This window comes from Magnolia sinica, chromosome 9 (genome assembly GCF_029962835.1).
Source record: "Magnolia sinica isolate HGM2019 chromosome 9, MsV1, whole genome shotgun sequence".
Classification (NCBI taxonomy): Eukaryota; Viridiplantae; Streptophyta; class Magnoliopsida; order Magnoliales; family Magnoliaceae; genus Magnolia; species Magnolia sinica.
The window spans coordinates 49,278,766-49,301,873 of record NC_080581.1 but is presented as its reverse complement, the minus strand read 5'-3'; the positions used below and the strand labels follow the sequence as shown (position 1 = coordinate 49,301,873).

The 23,108-nt window shown below is 42.1% G+C and overlaps 1 protein-coding gene across 1 annotated transcript in view; it reads right to left on the bottom strand.

Annotated features, from left to right (window-relative positions):
• LOC131255423 (DExH-box ATP-dependent RNA helicase DExH15 chloroplastic) overlaps positions 1-19,210 on the bottom strand; it is a 145,670-nt gene extending 126,460 nt beyond the window's left edge. The window contains exons 1-2 of the mRNA XM_058256127.1: positions 18,622-19,210; positions 12,380-12,555 (exon numbers count right to left, since the gene is read on the bottom strand). Of these exons, the coding sequence (XP_058112110.1) occupies positions 12,380-12,555; positions 18,622-19,173 (728 nt within the window). The 5' untranslated portion in view covers positions 19,174-19,210. The remainder of the gene's footprint in view (positions 1-12,379; positions 12,556-18,621) is intronic.
• Positions 19,211-23,108: the final 3,898 nt, after the last annotated feature.

The following is a 23,108-nucleotide window of genomic DNA, read 5'->3' as shown; positions in this document are numbered from 1 at the left end:
TCACCACTATAAACTTATTATTCATGATAACTTAAGGGCCTATTAGGATTCATGGAAAGTATGGTAAATCAAATAGTGTTTTTCATGAAACTCACTTTCCATTGTGATGCGGACATCATGCGCACGCACACGCCCCCCACCCTACGCACGTACTTGAAGAGGAGGAAGGCCCCACTATCGATCTGGATCGACGATGGCGTCTATGGAGGACCTCTTAGTTAGGAGGCTATGCTATGGAGCATTGGAGTGGACCCGATCATCATGTGGATTCCACCATTGGATCTCATGATCGTGGCCCACTACCCTAGATGATCTAGGATTTTGAGTTTTGGTTATTATCATTATTAGAAACATCATGAATGGTTTTGATTGCGTAGATTAATTGTTATTTTTGTTACTTCATCTCTAAGCATTAGTGTGCGCACAAGGCGTGGCTCTTGGGGTTTAGGGTTTTCTTATATATAGGCAACCCCATGTAGGTATTTTTCATTGAAGTTTATGAATAAAATCTTGCCTTTTTTCTTCTTCTCTATCCCTCTGAGTTGAGGAAGCTAATTGGGTGCGAAACTCTCCCTTCCTCGAAGGGCTAACTACCGTGGTGCGAAGTCACAACCATCCCAAATCGCCCCACCTCCTACTCTCCACTTTCATCATCTTCCACAGCCCTCCCATCTTCAAATTCACCTTTGTTTTATGCCCAAGTTCTCCTCCACAGCAGATTTTCAAAATTTTGCCCACCAAAGGGGCTGAAACTTCGGCAGAGCACCACGCACACACCGGGCAGCGGATCAACACGAAAATTGGTGTGAGAGTGGGCCTCCCCTGGCTGACCAAACCCTACGAGTCGTTTTCCGATTACATGGGCCCTCCACACATGCGGACAGGAACTCACGCACGTGCGCTTGGGCCAGGTTGCTATCCACATGCGTGGATCGTCTCAAGTTTTGGATTTCTTCTCTTTTTCTCATCTCTCACCTTAAATCCCCAACCCTAACCCTAGATAATCCCAAATTCCAAATATTTCCAACTTTTGCAAACCCTATATTTTCCCCCAAATTGAAACATGGCGAATCTCTTGAATTGGGGAACAATCCTTTACAAGATTGGATGATTCTTACACTCCTTTGGGTATTGTTTGGTTTATAATTTTATTTGATCCAACCCTAAACTTGTGTAGGCTTAGACCCCCGTAGATTCCCCTTGTTGAATGTTTGATCGTATGTGGGATATGGAATTTTGTGATTGTTTAAAATTAGTATGATCTAAAGCTTGAAATCTTGCATGTCATATTTGATTTCATGTCTTGCATAACATTGATTGGTAAGCCTTTCTTTGTAAGAAATTACCATTTCCCACTTTCTATCTTTATAGGAAAATAAATATACTTATTTTCCCACCTCCACCCTTAGGAAATGCATTTTCCCGCAATGGAAGGAAAATAAATTTCTCAAGGGTTAAAGTCTAAATGTCCTACTACCCATGTTCAATCGCCTCACATGTGCCAAATGAGACAGTCCATCTTTAGTCATGCCCCACATGTGCCACCATCCATCTTATCTTATGCCCAACGTGTAAAGAGCCCCCAATGTGCTAATGTGCCACATATATCACCATCCATCTTCTCTTGCACCCCATGTGCTATTGTCCCAAATATATCACCATTCATCTTCTCTTGCACCCCAATTGTGCCACATGTAGCATCATTCATCTTACTTGTGCCCCACATGTGCAAAGCACCCTACATTCACTAATGTGCCCCACGTGCCATCGTCCATCTTCAATTTTCCAAATATGTCACGTGTCAATGGTGACAATGTGCACAAGTGTCATCATCTAGCCTTAGTGCCCACATTTCAAGTGTGGCAATGCATGTCTTATGCCACATGTGCTATTGTACAACTTCAAACACCTCACATGTACCACGTGTGCCACAACTCAGCTTCAAATGCTCACATATGCCATGTATGCCACATGTGCCATTATTCATCTCTAAGTATCCCACGTGCCACATGTGGTAATCTAGCACATGCTAATAACTGCCTCAAATCTTTTCAAAAAAAGTTTTTGTTTTGCCAAACGATAAGTTTGAAAATAGATTCTAAATTTCTATGAAAAATTTATAAAAAAACAAACAAGGAAAATAATATTTCCTTTTCTACAGTTTCTTGGAAATAAGGTTTACCAAAAATATTATTTCCTTTCTCATGCTTTTGGTGAATCCAAACATGCCCTAAAGGTAAATAAAGTTATGGTGCCTTGATGTAGTGCGATAATATGATGCACACATGCACAGACACTACACTCCCCCTCAAAGCTCATTCATTCACTTGCTCATGAACTCGCTACTTCGCTAGAAGTGACTAGTCGCCTCCTTTCCTCCGCCGAAAGATGTTTTTCCAGAAACGACAAAGGAGGGGGCGGGGAAGAAGGCCGGTGACTACATGAGGGGGAAGCTGTCGTAGATGCTTTGCCTCTTACTTTACAAAGATTGTTATGAACTGACTAAATGAATCTATTGCATATACATCACACTTGCCTAGCTTGTCCAATGTACAATGAAAATGAGAATAATTGGATCCATTGGTGAGAACATCTGTGAAGACCTGTGCCAACAAACGAAGTACTAGGAAGCGACTTTGTCCCAAATAAGGTGACAATCAACTTCCACATGTTTGGTCCTCTCATGAAAGATAGGGTTACAACTTATAAGAAATATGCTTGATTATCACAATGTAGTGGATTAGGTGCCTGAACGTAAAATCCCATTGGCCAGAAGAAGAGATTGCAGACAAACAATCTCATACGTCGCAAGAGCCATTACACAGTATTCAGCTTAAGCATACGAGTTGTTTCTTGCTTTTCCAAGTCAAGAGATTACCTCCGATACAATAGCCACTTGAAGATATGCGATCATTTAAAGAACCCACCCAATCTCCAGGAGTAGACTTTAAGTAACAAAGAATCGGATAAACACCTCGGGATGGTGAGAGAAGGGAGCATGGATGAACTGAATTGCGACACTCAGAACATATTCAATATAGGGAGTGTTATGATTAAGAGTGTCATTGAAGCCCACAACTGCTTAGTATAGAGGCGATCATTTGCTTCCAAAAGAGTGTCAAACGGCCTAGCACCCAACATTCCTACAATAATAAAATATAGGACATACTTTTGTGGGAAATAAAAATGCATGCTTAAACCTTGCAACTTCTATCCCAAGGAAGTATATTAAAGTTCTTGAATCCTTAATGTCAAATACACCAACCAAAGAAGACTTTGCACTGCTAATCTTGGCATTGTTGCTACTTGCTACATGAGAAAATTATATCATCCACATATTCAAACCAAATAGTAGTAGACCCTGTGGTTTTTTTTTCCAAGCACAAAGTGATCTGAGGTGCTCTTTAGAAAACTAATCTAAGATATCACAGCACTAAACGAAGATTGTTTCAATCTGTGCTTGGGCTTTTCAACTGGTACACCTTTCCATGCTCCCCCTGACCCTTAAACCCACACAGAAGAACCATGGATACTTCTTGCAAATCCGCTTGGACGAAGGCATCCTTTACATATAACTGATGTAAGCACCAATTTTGGTCAACCGCAATGGACAGAAGCACTCGTATAAAGTTGAAGTTACCAACAGGGGCAAATGTCTCCTAATAATCTACACCATATTATTGAGTATATCCCTTTGCAACTAGAGAAGATTCATACCCTTGGCATTGATCCATTAGGCTTATGTTTCAAGTTGAACGCTCATCTAGAACCCACTGAACGGATTTTTGCCTCACATTGTGCTTAATTGTAAAACCTGAGGATTTAACCACATTTATTTTGATAATTTAAGCTTTAAAGTTGTTGAATTAAATATCACATGTTTAGAGCTTAGAATATCATTGGTCATTCCTTTTTTTCAATTATATCTATTTGAATTACATTAATTAGCATGCTCCATGATTTTCAAGTTAATATGCATCCCTTAAGCCTTGTTAGTATAAGTCTTTTGATTGGTATATCTTTGACATATAGAGTTGTTTCACATATGATTTTATTAGTATATCTTTTGAAACTAACCCTTTGTCAAATACTAACAAAAGGGGGGAGAAAGATCAAGCCCACCAAAACATGCATTCTCTTGTGTAGGGTTTGTTTGTTGTTACAAGTTTGGTCGGGGAAGCAATTTTGGAGGAGCAATGCAAGTGTTATGTCTTAGTGTATCGAGTTGTAAATCATTTATATTTGACATGTAATATCTTTAGTTGTTTTGGTATGTTATTGATATGGACCATGACATGGTCTTATGTTCGATTTTTTTGTCACGTAATTGACAAAGGGGGAGATTGTTAGTGTACTCATTTTTACACCCTGGTTTGTCAAATCACGTGAGTCATTGTGTCAAGTATTCGGTTGAGCCTTTGGAAAGTGAAGACCAAAGACAAAGCATCAAGGAAGCAACAACAGGCAAAACAGGTGCCTTGGTGATCTTAACCCTTGACCTAAAACAACCCTATAACCTCTAGATGATCTTGACTCAATAGAAATATAAATTTGATCATCCGTTAGCCTTAGGAGACCAAGAAAAACATGATAAACAAGGCTAGAAGAGGTGCGAATCTACTATGTAAAAGTTAGCCCAAAACAGCAAATTCCAAGACATGTTCGATGGCATCGAGCTGCCATTGAACAGGTCTTCAATGGCATCGAAGACCTAGCCGATGACATCGATCGAGAGTCAAGGATGTCCAGCAACCAAATAGGATTTCTGGCTGGAATTCTCAATGGCATCGAGGATCCTTCGATGGCATCTAAGTCCCCTCAATGGCATCAATTGAGATTCAGAAATGTCTAGCAAGGTTTTTGGATTTTTTTTTTCCTTGATTCTCTTGATGGCATCGAAGCCACTTCGATGACATCGAAGCATGATGTTCGATGACATCGAAGATCCGGTCAATGACATCGAAATGGGTCCAGATCTGTCCAGCAAGCAAGCATCATTTTTGTCTGAAAATTTCGGTGGCATTAGGGTACCCTTCGATGACATTGAAGGAATCTTCGATGACATCAAAGACCCTTCGATGGCATCGACAAAGCTGTTTTCTACCTGTTTTTTTTTTACCATTGGAGTTCGAACCTTTTATAAACAGGAATCGGTTCTTGGGCATTTTGATGACTTTTTGGAGCAACCAAAGGTAGGGTGATTTCATATGCATATCCCTCATTCCTAGCCTCTACTCCATTGAGTTCTAAGCAATCTCCTTTGAGATTTCAACTCTAATGAGGATTTCAACCTCAACATTGGGATGTGTTTGAACTCTTGCATTTCCTAGAGATTGGACTTGAGTAATCTTGGCAAACCAATAAACAAATGATCGTGGAGCTGAAGCCTTGGCGAAGCGGTAGCAATATGATCGGGGGAGCATCAGGGAGCTGATTAAAGCATGGGAGAAAAGAGATCAAGCAACCCAAGAGGAGCATCAAAAGGGACTCAATCCGACAAATAAGAATCAGGTGTAGGAGTCCATGTTTGTATTCCTTCCTTGTGTAGGTTGGAGTGCAAGAGTTTGTGTTCAAACTCACCCAGGTTCTTTCATAGGACCTTGGCTCCTCCATAGGGCCTAAATTTCATGGTTCGTGTGTAGGACCAAGGTTTTTGGTTAGCCTAAGGAGAAACCAACCAAAGTCCTTTTGTAGGCCTCCGGCGGGAGAATACGTGTTGGGTTCGAGAGTAAGACTCGCTCTTCTTTAAGGCATAAATCTTAGAGTCCTTGCGTAGGGCTGTAAAGGTTTGAGGTTAACCTGATTTAAAACCTCCGATAGTGAAATCTAGTACACTCATGAGGAGTGCATCTGCCGGGAGTGGAGTAGCCAAGTAGCCGAACCACTATATATGATTGTGTTTGGGATTATCATTTGCGCACTTGTTTAATTATGCATGTGTTTGAATGTTTAATTATACATGCATGATTAGATGAATGCTTAGTGATTGAATAGGTAGCACATCTCACACACACATATACATTATCTTTATAGACTAGTTGCTTATTTGCATATCTTTTATAGTTTATGTGATTAGACCCTCTATTAGCTTGGAAGCCTTGGAGTTATATTGCCTTACCTAGTTTGATTGCATATTAGTGTAAGTTAAGCAATTTTTGTTTTTAATTGGCATAATTTTAAATAAGTCCTAATCAACCCCCTCCAGGACTTGGCCTTGATTCCTTAGCTCCACCAAGCTTCCGCAAGTAACGCATTGCACCCCGAAAACCACAATTTCAATGTCAAGTCCAAGATGAGCCACGTCGATAAAGAATACTTGAAGAAACCAAAGTGCAAAGAAAGGTAATATAGGTGTGCCATGGTACTGACCCTCAAAAACGCAAAAACCCTCAAAACCCTATAGGAAAACCTTAGGAACCTATCTCCCAAAGACTAAGGAAGGAATGAAAGGATTGACATTCAGGTACATTTGATCGCACCGAAGCTACATTCGGTAACACCAAAGTGAGCTTTAATAAGACAACAAGCAGATTGCGAAATTCAACTATAATTGAATGCCAAATTCGGTCCCACCGAGTGCACCTTTGGTGCCACCAAAGGCAACACCCATTGCACCAAACTAAGCAACAACAAGACAACAAGGAGACTACCAAATTCAGCTACAACCAAATGTCAAATTCAATTCCACCGAAGGAAACACTCGATGCCACCGAACTTCGCGAAAACAGGACAGAGTGCAAATGACTAAATTCGGCTGCAGCCAAACTTAAATTCGGTACCACTAAAAGGCACCTTCAGTGCAACCGACGGTGCCAAAAATTGTCCAAGGGCCAGAGTTGATTTTCATTCCTAATTCAGTGTCACATAAGGTTAATTCAGTCCGACCGACAACTAGCCATTTTTTTACCGTTTTTCACCCGTTGCAATCATTCTATAAATCTTATTCTTGAATTTCAAAACAAACAGGTGAAAATTAGAGAACTTTATGAGAGTGTGATTCCCTAGCTAAAAACCCTTCTCCCAAGCTCTTTTCCTCATGGAGTTCATCATTCAATCATTGTTATAAAGTACATTTATTGAGCATTCAAAGCTCGGATTGAAATATAAACTCCAACATTCATTAATGCCCTAGCACTCATCTTTAATTATAAATTTTTTGTGCTAAAAGGCATTGAATGCTAGTCCTTGGGAATCCTAACCCTACCTTTAAAGATCCCTCATCTTAAGTTAGGATTAACCTACCCTTCATCCGTACCTCGACACTAGTAAAGGCACATCCATTTCAAGTTCAAGGGAGCTGAAGAAGATGCTTTCCTGTTTAAGGAAGATCCTCAATAAGGCGCTTCAAGGGGGCTCATATACTTTAGGTAAGAAAGTTATTTGTGAGCATTGTTGTCATGTGCGATCGCATATGCGCATATCCATATGCAGATCGCATATGCGATCATGGCATATGCGATGTGGCACATATGCGATGGCATATGTTGCATATGCAAAAATATGCGATCAAACATGCGATGTATGCGATCGCATATTGGCCATGGCACATTGAATTTTTATTTTTATTTTTATTTTTTTACAAAAAAATAAAAATAACATGTTGTCTATAAAAAGGCTTCCAAATCTCCTCCATTTGCAATATTCTCACTCCAAAACTCTCTTACTCTATTTTTCTCTTACATTTCTTAACCACAAGTGGTCTTAATCTCCCTCTTTCTTGTATTTCCTACTTCCAAGTGATCTCTCTCTCTCTCTCTCTCTCTCTCTCTCTCTCTCTCTCTCTTGGAAGTTGGAAGATCAAGATTCAAGCACTTTTAAGTTTCAAGGAAGATAGCTTGTTGATTTTCTACCATAATAAATAAATAGCTTGTTGATTTTATTGTTACTTCTTGCTAACTATATTGTTAAATGTGGATGACTTGATGTTTAATTCATTGTTTAATTGATTTTATCTCTCGCAAATGTATTTTAAATATGTAAAATCAGTTATCTATTAACTTAGAAAAGTTCTCCTCAGTTTCTTATATTTTTTTACATTTTTTTTGAAATTTTCCCTAATAAATATATATATATATATATATATTAATTTTTCAAAAATAATAATAATAAATAAATAAATAAATATGCGATCACATATGCGATTGTGCATATGCGATTCAACAACAATGTTTGTGAGTTCATTTTGTCTAGAAACCGATTCTTGTGTAGGATTGGGTTTCAGAGTTTGGCCAAGTCCTTGTGTAGGCCTCTGATGGGAGCATACGTTTGTCATCCTTGTGTAGGGCGTCTTAATTGAGTTTGAGATCGAAACTCTCTAAAACCTTGTTTAGGCCATCAACAGATGTAAAACGTATAGACCTTGTATAGGCTGTGAAAGTTTATGGTAAACATGATTTAAAACCATTTTAATAGTGAAATCCAGTACACTCTAGGAGAGAGTGAGTCAGCCCTCCACAGGCATATGGCAACACAAATTCGTTCTCTCATGAACTAGATGGGTTAGGCACTACCCACCAAGTCCATCCCTCCACAGAACATTTCTTCCATATAATCCACAACACCTGTCGCTACAGGATTATCCCCTTCCTAAGTCACCAATGGGCTTAAACCTTAAATTGATCTAATAACTCTACCCAATACTGCCAAATGAGCCAAGATGTTAAGGATTTTGTGCAACATATCTAGGGGATTCACAAGAAACTCAGACATAATATTGTGTAAAGTGTTAGGCTTCAATTTGGACATGTGGCCACACATGTAATGAATGGCCCAATTTTCATTATGCGTGTGTGAGTATATATGTGTCGGCACTGTCGGGCGTGCCAGAATCATATACGACTCAAATCAAACCGAATGCCTCGTAACCCCAAGCACCAAAATAGTCGGATTAGGACCAAATCTATCAATATTGGCCTAAATACTTAGCCATTAATCGACAAGGAATCAGACGATTTCTGAAGAGGAGGGTTAGTCCTTCGGATTAGTTCTTTTTACCTTGAAAACAAAGACTTTTATCACAACGGTAATAACTTTGTTGCTTTTACTAACGAAGTAAATACTCAAAGAAGAAATAGGAAATATAAGGCTAAGTGCCGATTTTATTAAACCGAATTAAAATGTAGTACAATCAGCAAAAAGGTAAATAAAGTAGAAGAAATTACTGACAGCAGTTCGTGCAAGTGAAGCGGCCATGGATGATTCTTCTGGACCTAGTTGGTCATAAGACGTTCATGGTTTGGCCAACAGGTTGTGGCCTAAGGAATCACCAAGTAATGACTTAAAGATTTAGGGTCCAACGATGAGGTCGAGAATGAAACTAAACTAACTCCGACTTGTTGCAACGATACGCTAGACAAAAGTGGAGAGATTAAGCTACTTTAATTGATCAAAATTTGTTGAAGCATGGCGTTGGACAGAAGTGAAGATGCTAAACTAGGCTAAGCTATGCCAAAAATAGGTGTCCATATTAGACGAAAAAGATTTGATAGGCGGCATTGAGTAGAATATGAGATTTGTTTGATTGGTTTGAAGAGGGCCTGAAGCTTTTCATTCTCTGTTGCGTTTATAGACTTGGGTTAGGCGGTGACCTTGCTTAAGGTCCATTGGCTTTCAAGATCAATGGTCCGATCAGTTAGCGGTCATGGCTAGTGGTCATGGCTTGATACACTTCTATTTTGAGAAGAAGCCAACCAACCATTGTGTTGCCGTGTACACATGTTTCCATTTCCCAACGGCTTTCTCCTCTTAGTGCACCGCTTAGTGGTCCATGGTTGTGCGTGGGCAATTAGGTCTAGCCATGTGTCATCAGGCATCACCACCTTAGCGTTCCATCGGGTTATGCGTGCTCTTAGGGTGTTTTGCGTATGTATAGCCTATAACTTATGGCCACATGGTACTAGGAAGATGACCCCCTCTAGGGTTTCGATCATGCTTGCGTCTCTGGGTGCTATGGCATTCCTGGCGTGACACACATCTCTGGCAAATGTGTGTTTCGGATTCTCACGATCTCTTTTCCGCACTCTGTGAGTACCTGACTTTTGTACAAGTGTGTCAACACATGGCGGCATGCTATTTGCTAGAGCTGGCCATGACAGGTTAAGTGGAAACACAAAGTAACCAAAATTACAAGGGATTTGTTGAAAATTAGGGTGATGCTTCACACAATTCAAGGCAACCAAGTAATTGTCCTTCTTAAGCCAGAACGGTTTCCACAAGGATCATACAACAAACTACACTCGAGGAATGTGCATCATGTGCATCATTACCACTGTTGAGAAGTGACTTTGAGAAAATGCATATCTCCTTAAGCATCCACCTAAGCTAAAGATCAGCTCTATCTTCAATATGGAAGATTTAACTGCATACTACAGTATAGACATAGATACTTAAAGTGTCACCACCAAGGTATTCAAAATCGGTTACGTAACGGTCGTAACAGCCGTTACGTAATGGTAACAGTTATAACCGTTACGTGTTACAAGGTCGAAACGGCCGTTACAGAAAAAACAGGTCGTAGCAATCCTATACCAGTCCCATAACGGTCCGTAACGGACCATAACAGCCCTATAACAATTTTTTTCAAAAAATAAGGGTCATAATGGCCGTTACGGCCCATATCATAATGGTAACGGTGGTGGCCGTTACGGTCACCATTACTATTTTGGAACACCTTGGTCACCACATCAGGATAAATTAATCTAAAATTGATGATCAAATCAAGGTATGCCAAAACAGTTATGTAATGGTAACAATGGTAACCATTATGCATTATGGGGCCAAAATGGCCATAACGGACATTACAAAAAAAATGGTCTGTAACAAGGCTGAACCATATTTTTTTCAACCAAAAATAAATAAATAAATAAATAAAAGCCATAACAGTCATTACGGCCTGTATCTTAGCAGTAACGACAGCAGCCATTATGGCCACCATTACCGTAATGGCCATAATGGCCAAGAGGGTACCGGAAATTCTTAGTGACATGGTGAGTTCGACTAAGGTAGGACTGTGTGGATCTCCACTTAAGAGTTTTAACATCTCAACCGGAAGCTTTAGGAACAGTACATTGAATTTAACTCAATGAATTCAAGTTCTTCCAAGCTAGGTGGGGGGATCCGATGCCACCAGGCCATTTGCAAGAGTTAATCAAAAGAGATACTAGGTGTGATGAAACGTTTGGATATTAGCAGTTTGTGAAAAGCCCCTCAATTAAAACCTAACAGAGAGAAATTTAAATAGGGGCAATTTAGTAAATTCAGACTGCATTAGGGTATCACTTTGTGAGCAAGACTGTATATAGTCACCATAAGACGTGTGAAACTCACCATTGCTTAGAGAATTTTTTTTAATTGAGTTAAAGTTTGTATTTGTTCTTTGAATGAAGTGAGAGAGAGAGGTAGATTGGCAACCACTAGTGTAGAGGTTTTCCCACAATCATTGCTTAATGCTTTGAACTTTGACCCACTATGCATCTCAGTTTCCAGCTGTGTCATGCTCCCCTCCTCCAGCTCCCAAATCCATTGCCTACTTTCATGCTTGTGCAACTTTAGACATCGATATAACAGATAGGCCCTTCAACTGGTGTGACTTTGCAAGATGCTCCCAAAGAATGGGCCGGATATTATATTTAGATACAGACAATATTTACAAGTTTATTCGTGTTAGCATGTTATGTATACAAATGAGTAGATACACAATGTTTACATGTTTATGCATGTCAGTATGTTATGAGTCTACCAAGACCATATGCACCTCCACACATGGTGACACAAGCTGTGCATCGGATGGGAACCACCATGTACATAATATGTTTAGATATATGCAGACACACACAGTTACACATTCATGCTATGCGTACGAGTTTTACATGACCATATAAACCTCTGTACACAGTGACACAAGCTGAGCATCAGGTGGGAACCACCATCTAGATGAAATGCTGAAGATAAGACTAGGAAACTCAACTGGTAGACCACCCTTTACAATGACTATAAGCAGTATAAATTACAATGACTATAGGCGGTATAAAAATTTTACCAAGGGCATGTAGCCGCCTGACCAGAGGACCAATCTGATCTTTGGCCAAGTCTTCTACACACTTGGGCTCACCTAATGTATAGCTCAGATGTCTCCCATGTACACGAGGTTAGTAGCATGTGGAGGTGCATGTGGATTTAGTAAACCTCTTGTGCATTGTATGTAATGTGTATGCACACTTGAATGCGACGCCAATTGGTCCATCTTTTCATAAAGGGTACAACGTGCCTAACAAGCTTGATCAAAGAACCATACAAACAACCCATAACCTGTGCAACAGAAATACACATCATGAACAAGGAAGGAGCCTGTTTGATTGAATATATACAAGATAGTATGTACCAGAAATCTCGATACTTTTGATTGGACAGAGCCTTCAACGGAGTTGTATAAAAAAGGCGCCTTCCTCTAGCTATTGTGGCCACTGCTGCAGCTTCTGCTATCAATGTCTTTCCACTACTTGTTGGCGCAGAAACTACTACCGATGAGCCTCTCAACAGTGCTTGGATAGCCAAGCGCTGCATGTGCAAGGGTAGCAATGAGAAATAAAATGACAGAAAAGCTAGTTTGTGAAAAAAAGCATCCTTCCAATACACAACAATTACAGTAACATGGATGTTATGAACCAGCATAACGACCATGTAAAGGATGGCCATGTAATATTTGTGACTCGAATAAAATCCCCAAGCCCAATAAATGGTGTAAAACCAATTCAAAGTGGTCAAAGACTAGTCAAGCTCGTCTACCAGAGCTTTTTTTTCTTTTTTTTTTCAAAATTCCATCTGATATATTCATGTAGCAAAATTTTACAGAAGTGGATTCGAGCAGACCCACAATTGGGCCCGCCTATTATAAAATGTACGGGAAGCAAATGAGGTCAGATAGGGCCGCCAGCTAGCCTATACGGATGCTACCCAAGCCGGTTCTATCTAAGAAAAGGAGGCCTCTAATCTTGGCCGGTAGATCTTCCAGCGTCTGGAAGAAGCGATCTATTTGGCCTCCACTCCCCGTGCAGGCCAACTCATCGGCGGGGAAATTAGCCTCTCTATGACAATGGGCAAAGCAGATATCGAATGAACGAGTGAGGGCCTTGATCCTCGTCATCCAATACCACATGGTCCAAGAGAGGGTGGAGGCGTTCAACAGGGCAAAAATGACACACTTCGAGTCGCTGGCCACCTCCACTTTGTTGAGCCCGAATCTCACGCATAAGATTAGGCCGTCAAGAATGGCTCTCACTTCAGCCCGCATGTTAGATCCGAGGCCATAGGCCTGAGAGAAGGCAAAGAGAACCTTCCCAGCACTGTCCCTTGCAATGCCCCCCACCCCCCTCCCGATGGGCCAAGATTGCAAAGGGTCGAAACGTCAACGTTGAGCTTAGACCAGCCAAGCTGCGGCCTGGACCATTTGACGATGCGAGCAGTACGATACAAAGCAGGAGGCGCAAGGATACCCAGGGTAGAGAAGGAAGCTAATATGGACCGGTAATAGATTTGGGAGGGGGCAAGAGCGGGGCAAATTGCGCGATCCAGTGCTTAATGTTGGTGATGATACCAACAACCGAAATGTCTACACCATCAAAGCAGGCTGTGTTTCTCGTTCTCCCAGAATATGACAGAGGGAATAAGACCCTTGAGGGGAAATCTGTGGAGGGAGGAAGAGGCGTCGGACCACCCGAAGGAGGCCATTCCCACCACCGATGATTGGGAAGGCCCGTTCGCGTCGAGGATTCTGCCAAAGTAGTCCCAAACCTCCCTCGCCTTAGTCCCCAGGAGAAAGATGTGATCAATGGATTCTGCTTGAATCGCAGATGAAGAGGAGCAGCAGTTGCATTTGGAAGCAAGGGAAACCCCTTTATGTTGGATCCTAGTGTCCATCGGGATGGCTTTGTGAAGGATCTTCCAGGCTAGCAAAGACATCTTTGGTGGAAGCTTTGCATGCCAAACCCACTTGGACCAGGTCTTCTTGGTGGCGTGACATCTGAAAATTTGTCTTGCCAATTGAACAGAGAGTTCCCCCGTAGTGGAGTCCGTCCAAATGCGCCTATCGTCTGTGGAGGAGGTACAAATACCTTCCTCCACTATATGGTCAATGATGACGCGCGGCAGGAATGCAAGTAGCGGGGAGTGAGCCCGACAGCCATTTGGACCAAGCAAGTCCAATACTTTGGCCAATAGAAAATTCGGTGGGATGGGGTGAGTGGCCTAATTGACGAGTGGACCCAGCCCAATCCGGTTGCATCTCCAAACGTTACATTCCCCCTTCCCGATCAACCAGTGTGTATGGGGCTCTAGTAACGAGTTTACATATCTACTTCCACAGCGGCAACCCGAAGGCTAGTGCAGACGCAGAGGCCTGTGCAAGCGCACCTCCAACACCGTGACTGCCCGTAGCATACTTAGCACGGATAAATTGGCTCCAACAACTGGATTCTCTCCTAAAATTGAGGGTCCATGCCATCTGCAAGTGGCATGCTTTCATAACAGCGGTAAGGCTGCTGAGTCCCAACCCACCTTCAGCCTTAGGAAGAGTGATCGATTGCCAACTGCGCCAATGGCATTTACGCCTGGTCCCCTCCCAGCCCCATAGGAAATCGGCAAAGGCTTTTTTAAGATCCCTTAGGATACCGATCGGCACATCCGTCGCCGCTAATGTGTGGATGGGCAGGCTGGACAACACATGGTTGATCAGCGTCAATCTCCCCACCTGAGATAGGATCCTGGCTTTCTAGGTAGCTATCTTCGAGCAAGTTTTATCCAGCAGGGCCTGGAAATACGCCCTACGCGGTCTTTCCTAGAAGATGGGAATGCCCAGATATGTGAATGGAGACCGGCCTCTGTTGAAGCCCAATATGCTAGTAGCTGCTCTCAATTGCGCCTCAGAATTCTTAGCTGGCATGATGAAGAAGCGCTTCTGGTTGTTGATGCGTTGAACTGAGGACCTCTCATATTGTTTGAAGAAGCTTGTGATCATTCTGAGGGACTTCTTACTGCCGTTAGCAACAAGGATCGTGTCATCAGCGAATAGTAGGTGGGAGATCATAGGGCAGCTCCTACGGGTCTGGCATTGACCACTAATAAGGAGATGGCCGAAGCCTCTATTGAGTACTTCCGCAGTGAGGATGAAGAGGGCCAGCGAGATAGGATCTCCCTGGCAGAGGCCCCGCGATGATTTGAAGAACCCGCTTGCCTCCCCATTGATGAGAACCGAGAACCAGCAATTGGACCAACATCTCTCCAACATGCAGATCCATTTCTTATCAAAGCCGAATTTTGCAAGCACCTCAGATAGGAGACTGCAGCTTCCCTCGTTTCTTCGCCTCCCAAGCCAGATTAGGCCTCCCCAGCGCGTGCTCTACCGCACAAAGAGCTCATCTTAATTGGGCTTTCTCCCCATGTCAGCCACGCCAACCCCCAAGTTGTTTCGCCTTTATGCAGCCAACTAGCCCTCTCGCCAATAGCCTCGAAGCGCTTCCTAAAGGCCCTATCAGAGGGCCATACCCCTCTCAAACCGGGTGAATTATTTGAGAATCCGTTAGATGACCAAGCAGCAGTTTGGAACTCTTTCCCTTGCTGTCCAAGGGGTAGAGCCTCTTCGCCTCAGGGAGGCCATCTTGCCATCGATCTCTCCCCGTATTTCCTTAACAATTCGCCTCCCCTATCCCGCAGCAACTTAAACCAGGTGGCTCTACCTCAGATTTCGTCACCTGCCAGCCTCTCAGATGAACAATGGCTCAGGTCTGCTGAATCCCTCAGTCCATCTCCTCCGTCGTGCCATCATATCCTGCACCACAACAGGGGAGCAGATAGTCAGGACAACATCGGTTCGAACCCTCCTCACAAATCTTCAACTGTCAGTAGGGGCCTGGGTAGCCCTATTACGGTGCAGACAAGTGCCAACCTCGCCCAATCCTCAGCCAGCCATCTCCCTTCCCTCACACCTAGCAGACAGAACTTTTGCCCATACTACTCAGAATCCTATCCTCCCTGCACTCATCCAGCACACCTGTACCAGGAGAAAGCTCCCCAAAGACACTCAGCTAAATCAGGGGTTTCCCAGACAAGCCTCTGCAGGGAATCTCAGGAAGGGGGAGGTCCTTCGAAAGGTTAGACTTAGACCACTGAAGAGGCGAGAAGGGTTGCAAATTAGTTTCCTCAATGAATGACATTCTAGTCTGGAATGCCGGTGGAGTGGGGAATGCTCCCACTATCAGATCCCTTAAAAGACTCATCAGGAAATTCAAGCCAGTTATAATCTACCAAAGCTTAAACACAACAATTGTAACTGAGACTAACCTGTAAGCAAAAAAAAATGACTTCCAAAGTTGTGAAACAAGTTCTAAATGTTGCTTAGAAGCAGAAGGTACAAAGGGACCAAGGTCACCCATTGCACAAATTGGGTCAGCAATTGGTCAACAGTTGGGTTCCAGTATCATAAGCCTTTCCTTATAGAGCTTGAAATGAAGCAAAATGAAGATACATATGATAGAAGAGGATGAAGACAAGTGTGGGTTCCTGTATCATAAGCCTTTCCTCATAGGAATGCTTGTGAATCTGACCGATCATCAATGACTATTCGAGAGGATGAATGTCATCTGATGGATGCCCATTTTTCATAGCTGCTGAAATGCATAACTGTGTGCACATTAGTCTGTTTTGGGTGATGTATGGGCCCTTGAGGTCTCTGCAAGATCTATGAATCTATTTGGATCTTTTTAAAAAATGTCCATACATGTTTAGATACTTTTTCCCAAAGGGTTTATAATCTTAACCATCCATTATTTCTAATCAAAACCATCAATTTCAACAAAATATTAAAAATGACCAAAATATCACGAATCCAATCACAAGAATATAGGCTTTCTGTAATTCAGCCATAACTCACTGAAATGATATTAGTATTGTATAATCTTGGATCATTCAAAAGTTGCCTCAATAGGATTTCAAACGGGACCAATTTGTGTCCTAGCATCATTTGATACCCAAAAAGTGGGCCACAAAACAGGAGACTAAAATACTAAATGGAAACTTGTTCAACAAGTCATAATAGACTAACTTTAATTCTAACTTTATAACAGACCCTATGGGTTCATAGACATCTGTTTGATCCCACAGGCCCGGTACTGTAATTTGACCGTTGATTTGATCCAGGCCTGTCATCAAACAATGGATATCATATAGATCCTTGATCAAGGCAACTTGGATCCTTGATGTGGTCCAGATTTACAATCTTAGCAACTAGATAGTCCTTCGATGCAACCTTGACAGTTGGACTTTCAAATGAAGGGCCAATCTTCAATTGAGCAGATTGTGGGATCCATCTGGAACCCATCTAATTGATGTAGCACCCCAATGAATCAATTTCCCCTGGCTTGAAAAAAAAAAAACCATCCTCGAGTTAATGACGTTAGAAATCCACCACAATGATTTGCCTTTGTAATGCATCTTCTTTAGCTTTGGCGGTCGTTGATGATGTTATCCTCCACTTTGGATCTACATCTTGTGCATAAGATAGTGTTGTGGATCTCGCCATCGATTCCTACACTTCTTCACAGGTCTCCACATTTAAGCGTTGTCCCGCACATCCTCTAGGGTAAGTGGATTTGCTTGTCTCGGATGTTTGATTGTTGATCCTAGCGCCATCCCTGCCTTCAGATTGATTCTTATCACAGCAGTGTCATCCTTCTCTATGAGGAGCATATTGCCATTATCTCGATGGAGCCAAGTTTTTCCAAGCGGGGGGGAGAGGGAATTGATGCAATCAGCCCATATCCCACACTACACGCTCCATACATGTGCGCAAGAGAAGGTCCACTTTCCCTTTTTAACTTGTTCCTAATTTCCTTTCTTCCATATTTGTATGTAAGGAAAATATCTCTTTTTTAGGAAATAAGTATTATTAGATTTTCTTGCTTAAGGTTTTCTTATTTTGGAGATCTTGGCTATCAAGGGTCCTACTTTTGGATTCATTAGATTATGTTAGAGATTGTTTGAAAGAGAAAATCTTGTAAATACTCATAGTAAAGAAGGCGTAGGCCCTATGGAAAACACGGTTAAATGATATTTTCTTTGAGCAAGTTCTCTTTTTTCTCTGTGATAGTGTGTTGTAGAGGGGGAAGTAGTGATCTCTGGTATAAGACTAGGGGGGACTGTTGAGCTTCCTCACAGTGATTGCATCTTTTTTTCTTTTGTGATTTGATTCAAACTTTCAGTCTGGTATATAGAATCTTATTGCAATTAGTTTCTTCCTTGATCTAATTGCATTATTACTACTGAAAACATGCTAAGTGGGTGCTCTTGTGGTTGACAGGTACTCGAGCAATGCCATCTCTGGGTCAATCACGAGAGATATGGGTTGTTAGAAAATAGCTTGGGTTATTGAGGAAGTTGAGTTTGTAGATTCAGTTTGTGTTTTATGTTCAAAGACGAGCATAATAGGGATGGAGGCCAACGAGGTAATTGTGTGAACTCGTATTCATCATATACAACCTCAATAAAACCTTGATCCATGCATAACAGCTTAATTAGCAAGAATCTGTAATGTCTAACAAACAAAAATGGGAGGAAAAAAAGGAAGAGGCGAACCTGAAAATTATCTATTGGGAAGTCGTAAATAGACGCGAGCTCCTCAATGTCAATGATTTCATCCCCAAACTCTCTGACTTCCGATCGAAGCCTCTCTACTCTCTGCCATTTATGCTCCTCAAACCGAGGCACTGCGGGCCCTTGCACGGAGGATGCCATGGCAGCGATTTCATCGTCAGTGAATCCCTCGTATTCTTCTGCAGCTTCATCATCATCATCATCATCTTCTTCTTCTTCTTCTTCTTCTTCTTCGTCTTCTTCTTCTTCTTCTTCTTCTTCGTCGGGATCCAAGAACTGCTTCTTTGACGGGAGAAGGGAAGCAGCGAGCCTTGCATTGGATTTAGACGGCAAATGAAAGCATAATTTACGTATAGGAATGATGTTGGGAGGAAGAAATGGAAAAGCAGAGCGCTGAGAAGGGAGAGGAAGAAGAAGCAAACGCAACGAGTCTGGCAGAGAGAAGGAAGAGAAACCACAAATAAACTGGTGCATGGCCCCGGAGAGAGGATACTGGGAGGAGCTGCAGAACTCGCGGGAACCACCTTTATCCATTGGGAAAGAGAGCGGTTTGGCTAGTGACCCTGCCACTACCTAATGGCCAGTGCTGTGCCATGTGGGGCCACCATGATGTATGTGTTTCATTCATGCCGTCCATCTATTTTTCTGTATCGTTTTACGGTATGAGCCCAAAAATAAGGTATATCCCAGTCTCAAAAATAACGTCTACCATTGAAAATTTATTTGGGGCCACGGGAAACAAATATCTCCAGGATAAATTATAAGTATACTCAATGCAATCAAAATTCTTTCGATGACATCAAAGTAAGTTATCAATGGAATTCAATGATATCAAATATGAGACTAGTTTGTCCAGCTGAACTTACAAGGAAAATTGTATATTCTTGATGGCATCCAAAGTCATTCAATGACATCAAAATTTTAATTTCAATGATATCGAAAGATTGTTCAATGGAATCGCAATATGGACCAAACAGTCCAGTGTGTTTTCATAGGAAAATCTATTTACTATCGATACAATCGAAATGTCTTCGATGACATCGAGATTCAAATCTCGATCACGTTCGATGCCATCGAAAAAGTACTTAACCAATTCAACAACGATATGATATTTTTCAAGGAAAATCCTGATGGCATCGAGCCATCTCTCGATGACATCAAAGGATGTTTGATGGCATTGGATAAAATCTGTTCTGCACTTATTTGAAAACCTTAGTGCAAGTAGTCGATGCAATCGCAGAAGGTTCGATGACAATCACATATTTTTGGCCGTTTTTTTTACCATTGAGATTTGACTCGATATAACCACTTGGGCTGCTTCTTGGATTTTTTGAGCGAGTATTGAAGAGAGCCTTGAGAGAGTTATTACTAGAGTTATTACCCTTCCTCTTAAGCCCTCTTTCCCATACGAGTTCATCATTAAATATATGGCTTAAAGGCATTTATTGGTATATTCATAGCTTAGAATAAATAATGAACTCCAGCCTTCATTGATTATCCAGTAACACTCTTTAGTAGCAAATCATTGTATTGGGATCCTTAAAAGCTTAGCTCATAGGAATCTTCTCTAGATCTTAAATGCAAATTATTAACTAGAGTAGATCAACCATACTCTAAACCCAACAACCTCGGTACCTTCATTGGAACATCTGCAAGCGGTTGCGGTTCAAAGTTTGGGTTTCAAACTCGCTAAGACCTTTTGTAAGCCTCTAACGAGAGAATACGTGTAGTGTCCTTGTGTAGGACCTACTGCCTTGTGTAGGCCCTAGAAGTTGTCTTTTATCGGCCCTAAAAGTTGCCTTATGTAGGCATAGTGAGCTACCTTGTGTAGGCACTTAAGGTTGCCTTGTGTAGGCATAGTGAGCTCCATTGTGTAGGCACTTAAGGTTGCCTTGTGCAGGCTCCTTAGTTTAACCTTGTGTAGGTTGTAAAGGTTTATGGTTAACTTAATTTAAAATCATTAGATAGTGAAATCTGGTACACTCATAAGAATGAGTGCGTCAGCCGGGAGTAGAAGGTGGTGTATACTGTGGGTAGTGGATAGATGAGGTGGATGATGGTAAGCATGCATTGCCTAAGGTGGATGAAATTTAGGCATGCATTAACTAGTAGATGGATAATGATTATGGGTTATGGGTGATACATGATGGATGATGAAGTGAAATATTTCAATTGGTTGTTTGAAGTAATGTGGTACAAAGCAAGGCATGCATTGGATGCATGTGTAGGATGAGGTGGGCATGGGCTATGATTAGTTTATAAGGTATGAAGAAATGGCTAATAATGAATTTTGGGATAAAATCCATTTTTGTCTTATAGTGCATTGTCTCATATGTGCTAGCTCTCCATTTGTTATATAGTACTTGTCCTATCTTATGATAATTTCTATGTTCTAAAAAGTGAGCTTTAGGCTCATATGGACCCAATTCTAATGGGCTTAGCAAAATAAAGGTTGCTTGTGTTACGATATATGCAATTTGGGTTGTGGATTTAATGAGTCATATCTCACGAACAGAGCATTGGATTGACGCACGATTTTCATTGTTATGACCATAGGGACGATGCGGTCGATGTGATAGGGGTTTTAAAGGCATCTGACACAAATCACCTTGGTGGGGTTTTGGGTACACTAGGGTACAATGAACGGTCTATTAAAAGTGCAGGTTAGGACATGTGTGCACTTGGGTCGAGTTACAATTGACTACAGAGTCCCACAAATTTACTCACCGGCATGCATCGTTAATTTAAGCCGAGATACTAAACCAACGTCAATTGTGGCTTCTCGATCTCTTCCACAAGGGATCTTGAACTGCAAGGGCTCCAGCGTAGGCTCTCAAATGTGGGCATAGAAAGCTCGGACGGTGCCCACATTTGCGCGATATTCGCCCTCAAATAGCGGACCCCACCCGGCCTCTTCCAGGTGCTCGAGAAAGAGGTATTCCCCAAATAGTCTTGCATCTACATGAGCTTCAAAAAGGACTCTACGGCCCTCATAAACTCCATGCGACAGTTCCGCCAACAGAGTCCTTCCAATGGGAGCATGGGGATCAAGATCCCGTTTAATCTGAAACTCTCGAGTGACTCTCGTACTCGCGGCGGCACCTCTCGGTCTCCTCGAACGAGTAGGGTGACTAGGCCCAGCTGTAAGACCCATATCCTAGCATATACCATTCCGTAGGCTTCCACGGTCCTCCTGATTGAATTTTGGTGACTCACAATCTGTTATCAGCATTTGCGCGCGATCCTAGGTCATATCCTGTAAATCTGAGTCGGCTTAATCCGAGACTTGTATTATTGCGACCGCGACATCGCTGCGGTTCTGATGCCGTGTCTATGCACCAAGACGATACCCGAGATAAAAGATGTAGGCCCGTATTCAGTTCGAGGAAAAATGTCGCGTGTTACAATCCATAGAGAATCCATCACATCAATCACTTCACTTGTCAAAGTACACCCATCAAGACAAGTACCTTATCCCATCCCCCAAGTACACTACACCATCCCCAAAGTCAACCTTTCCATCCCATCTCTTACACACCCCATCACTCCTCTCTCATCATCTCTCTCTCTTTCATTCTTTCTCATTATTCCTCCCAAGCAACCCACGTCCAAGCTCCCTATGAGAGAGCTAGTGTGGCCCACCTTCCCATCTCCCATCTCCACCATCCTAAGTCGATCTCAACTGTTGAAGTCCATCCATTAGATCTTTAGCATGCATGGATGGAAGAAAAAGTCCAAGAAGATCTAAGGTGGGTGCTTCCCTCTCTCTCTCTTTCCTTTATTTTTTGGCAAATTTAATGAGTGTATGTGGTGTCCAAACCGTCCATCGAATGGAATCCATGGCTGCCCAAATATTGGGACCAACCCACTTTGCTACCCCTCTTGGAGGGTCTAGATGATGGGAAAACACACATCAGGTTGATCCAATCAAGTGGGCCACATCCGCGAGGGACCCACCTTATTGTATGCAAACCGTCCAGCATCCCTGGACGCTGGAAGTGGCTGCTCATTGAAATGTGAATGGATAGTAGTGTATTGATGCCTAACCTCCTAGACGCACGCTAGAGGTTGGGATGAAAATAAAAATATCAATTTGATTTCAACTTTTTAAGTGGGCCACTCACGCAGGCCCACCTTGATGTATTGATTTAATCCTTGCCGTCCATTTCATTCCCCATTTCATTTTAGGCGTTGAGTCAAAAAATGAGGTTAATCCGAATCTCTGGAGGGCTATAATGTAGGAAACAGTGGTTTTGGGCGATTTTAACTGTTAAGGCCCCTGTCATGTCTTTATACACCGAAAATATTGCATATTGGACTTGTTAGATTTGTTGCGAGACGGGGAGACCAGTAGTCGGTGTGAATTTTCCTAATGCGGGCCCCACCTTTCAAAATCCTTAGAAAATAAATAAATAAATAAATGAAGGAGCCCCGAACGCTGTTGCTGTTAGCGTCCCGAGGACGCTCCA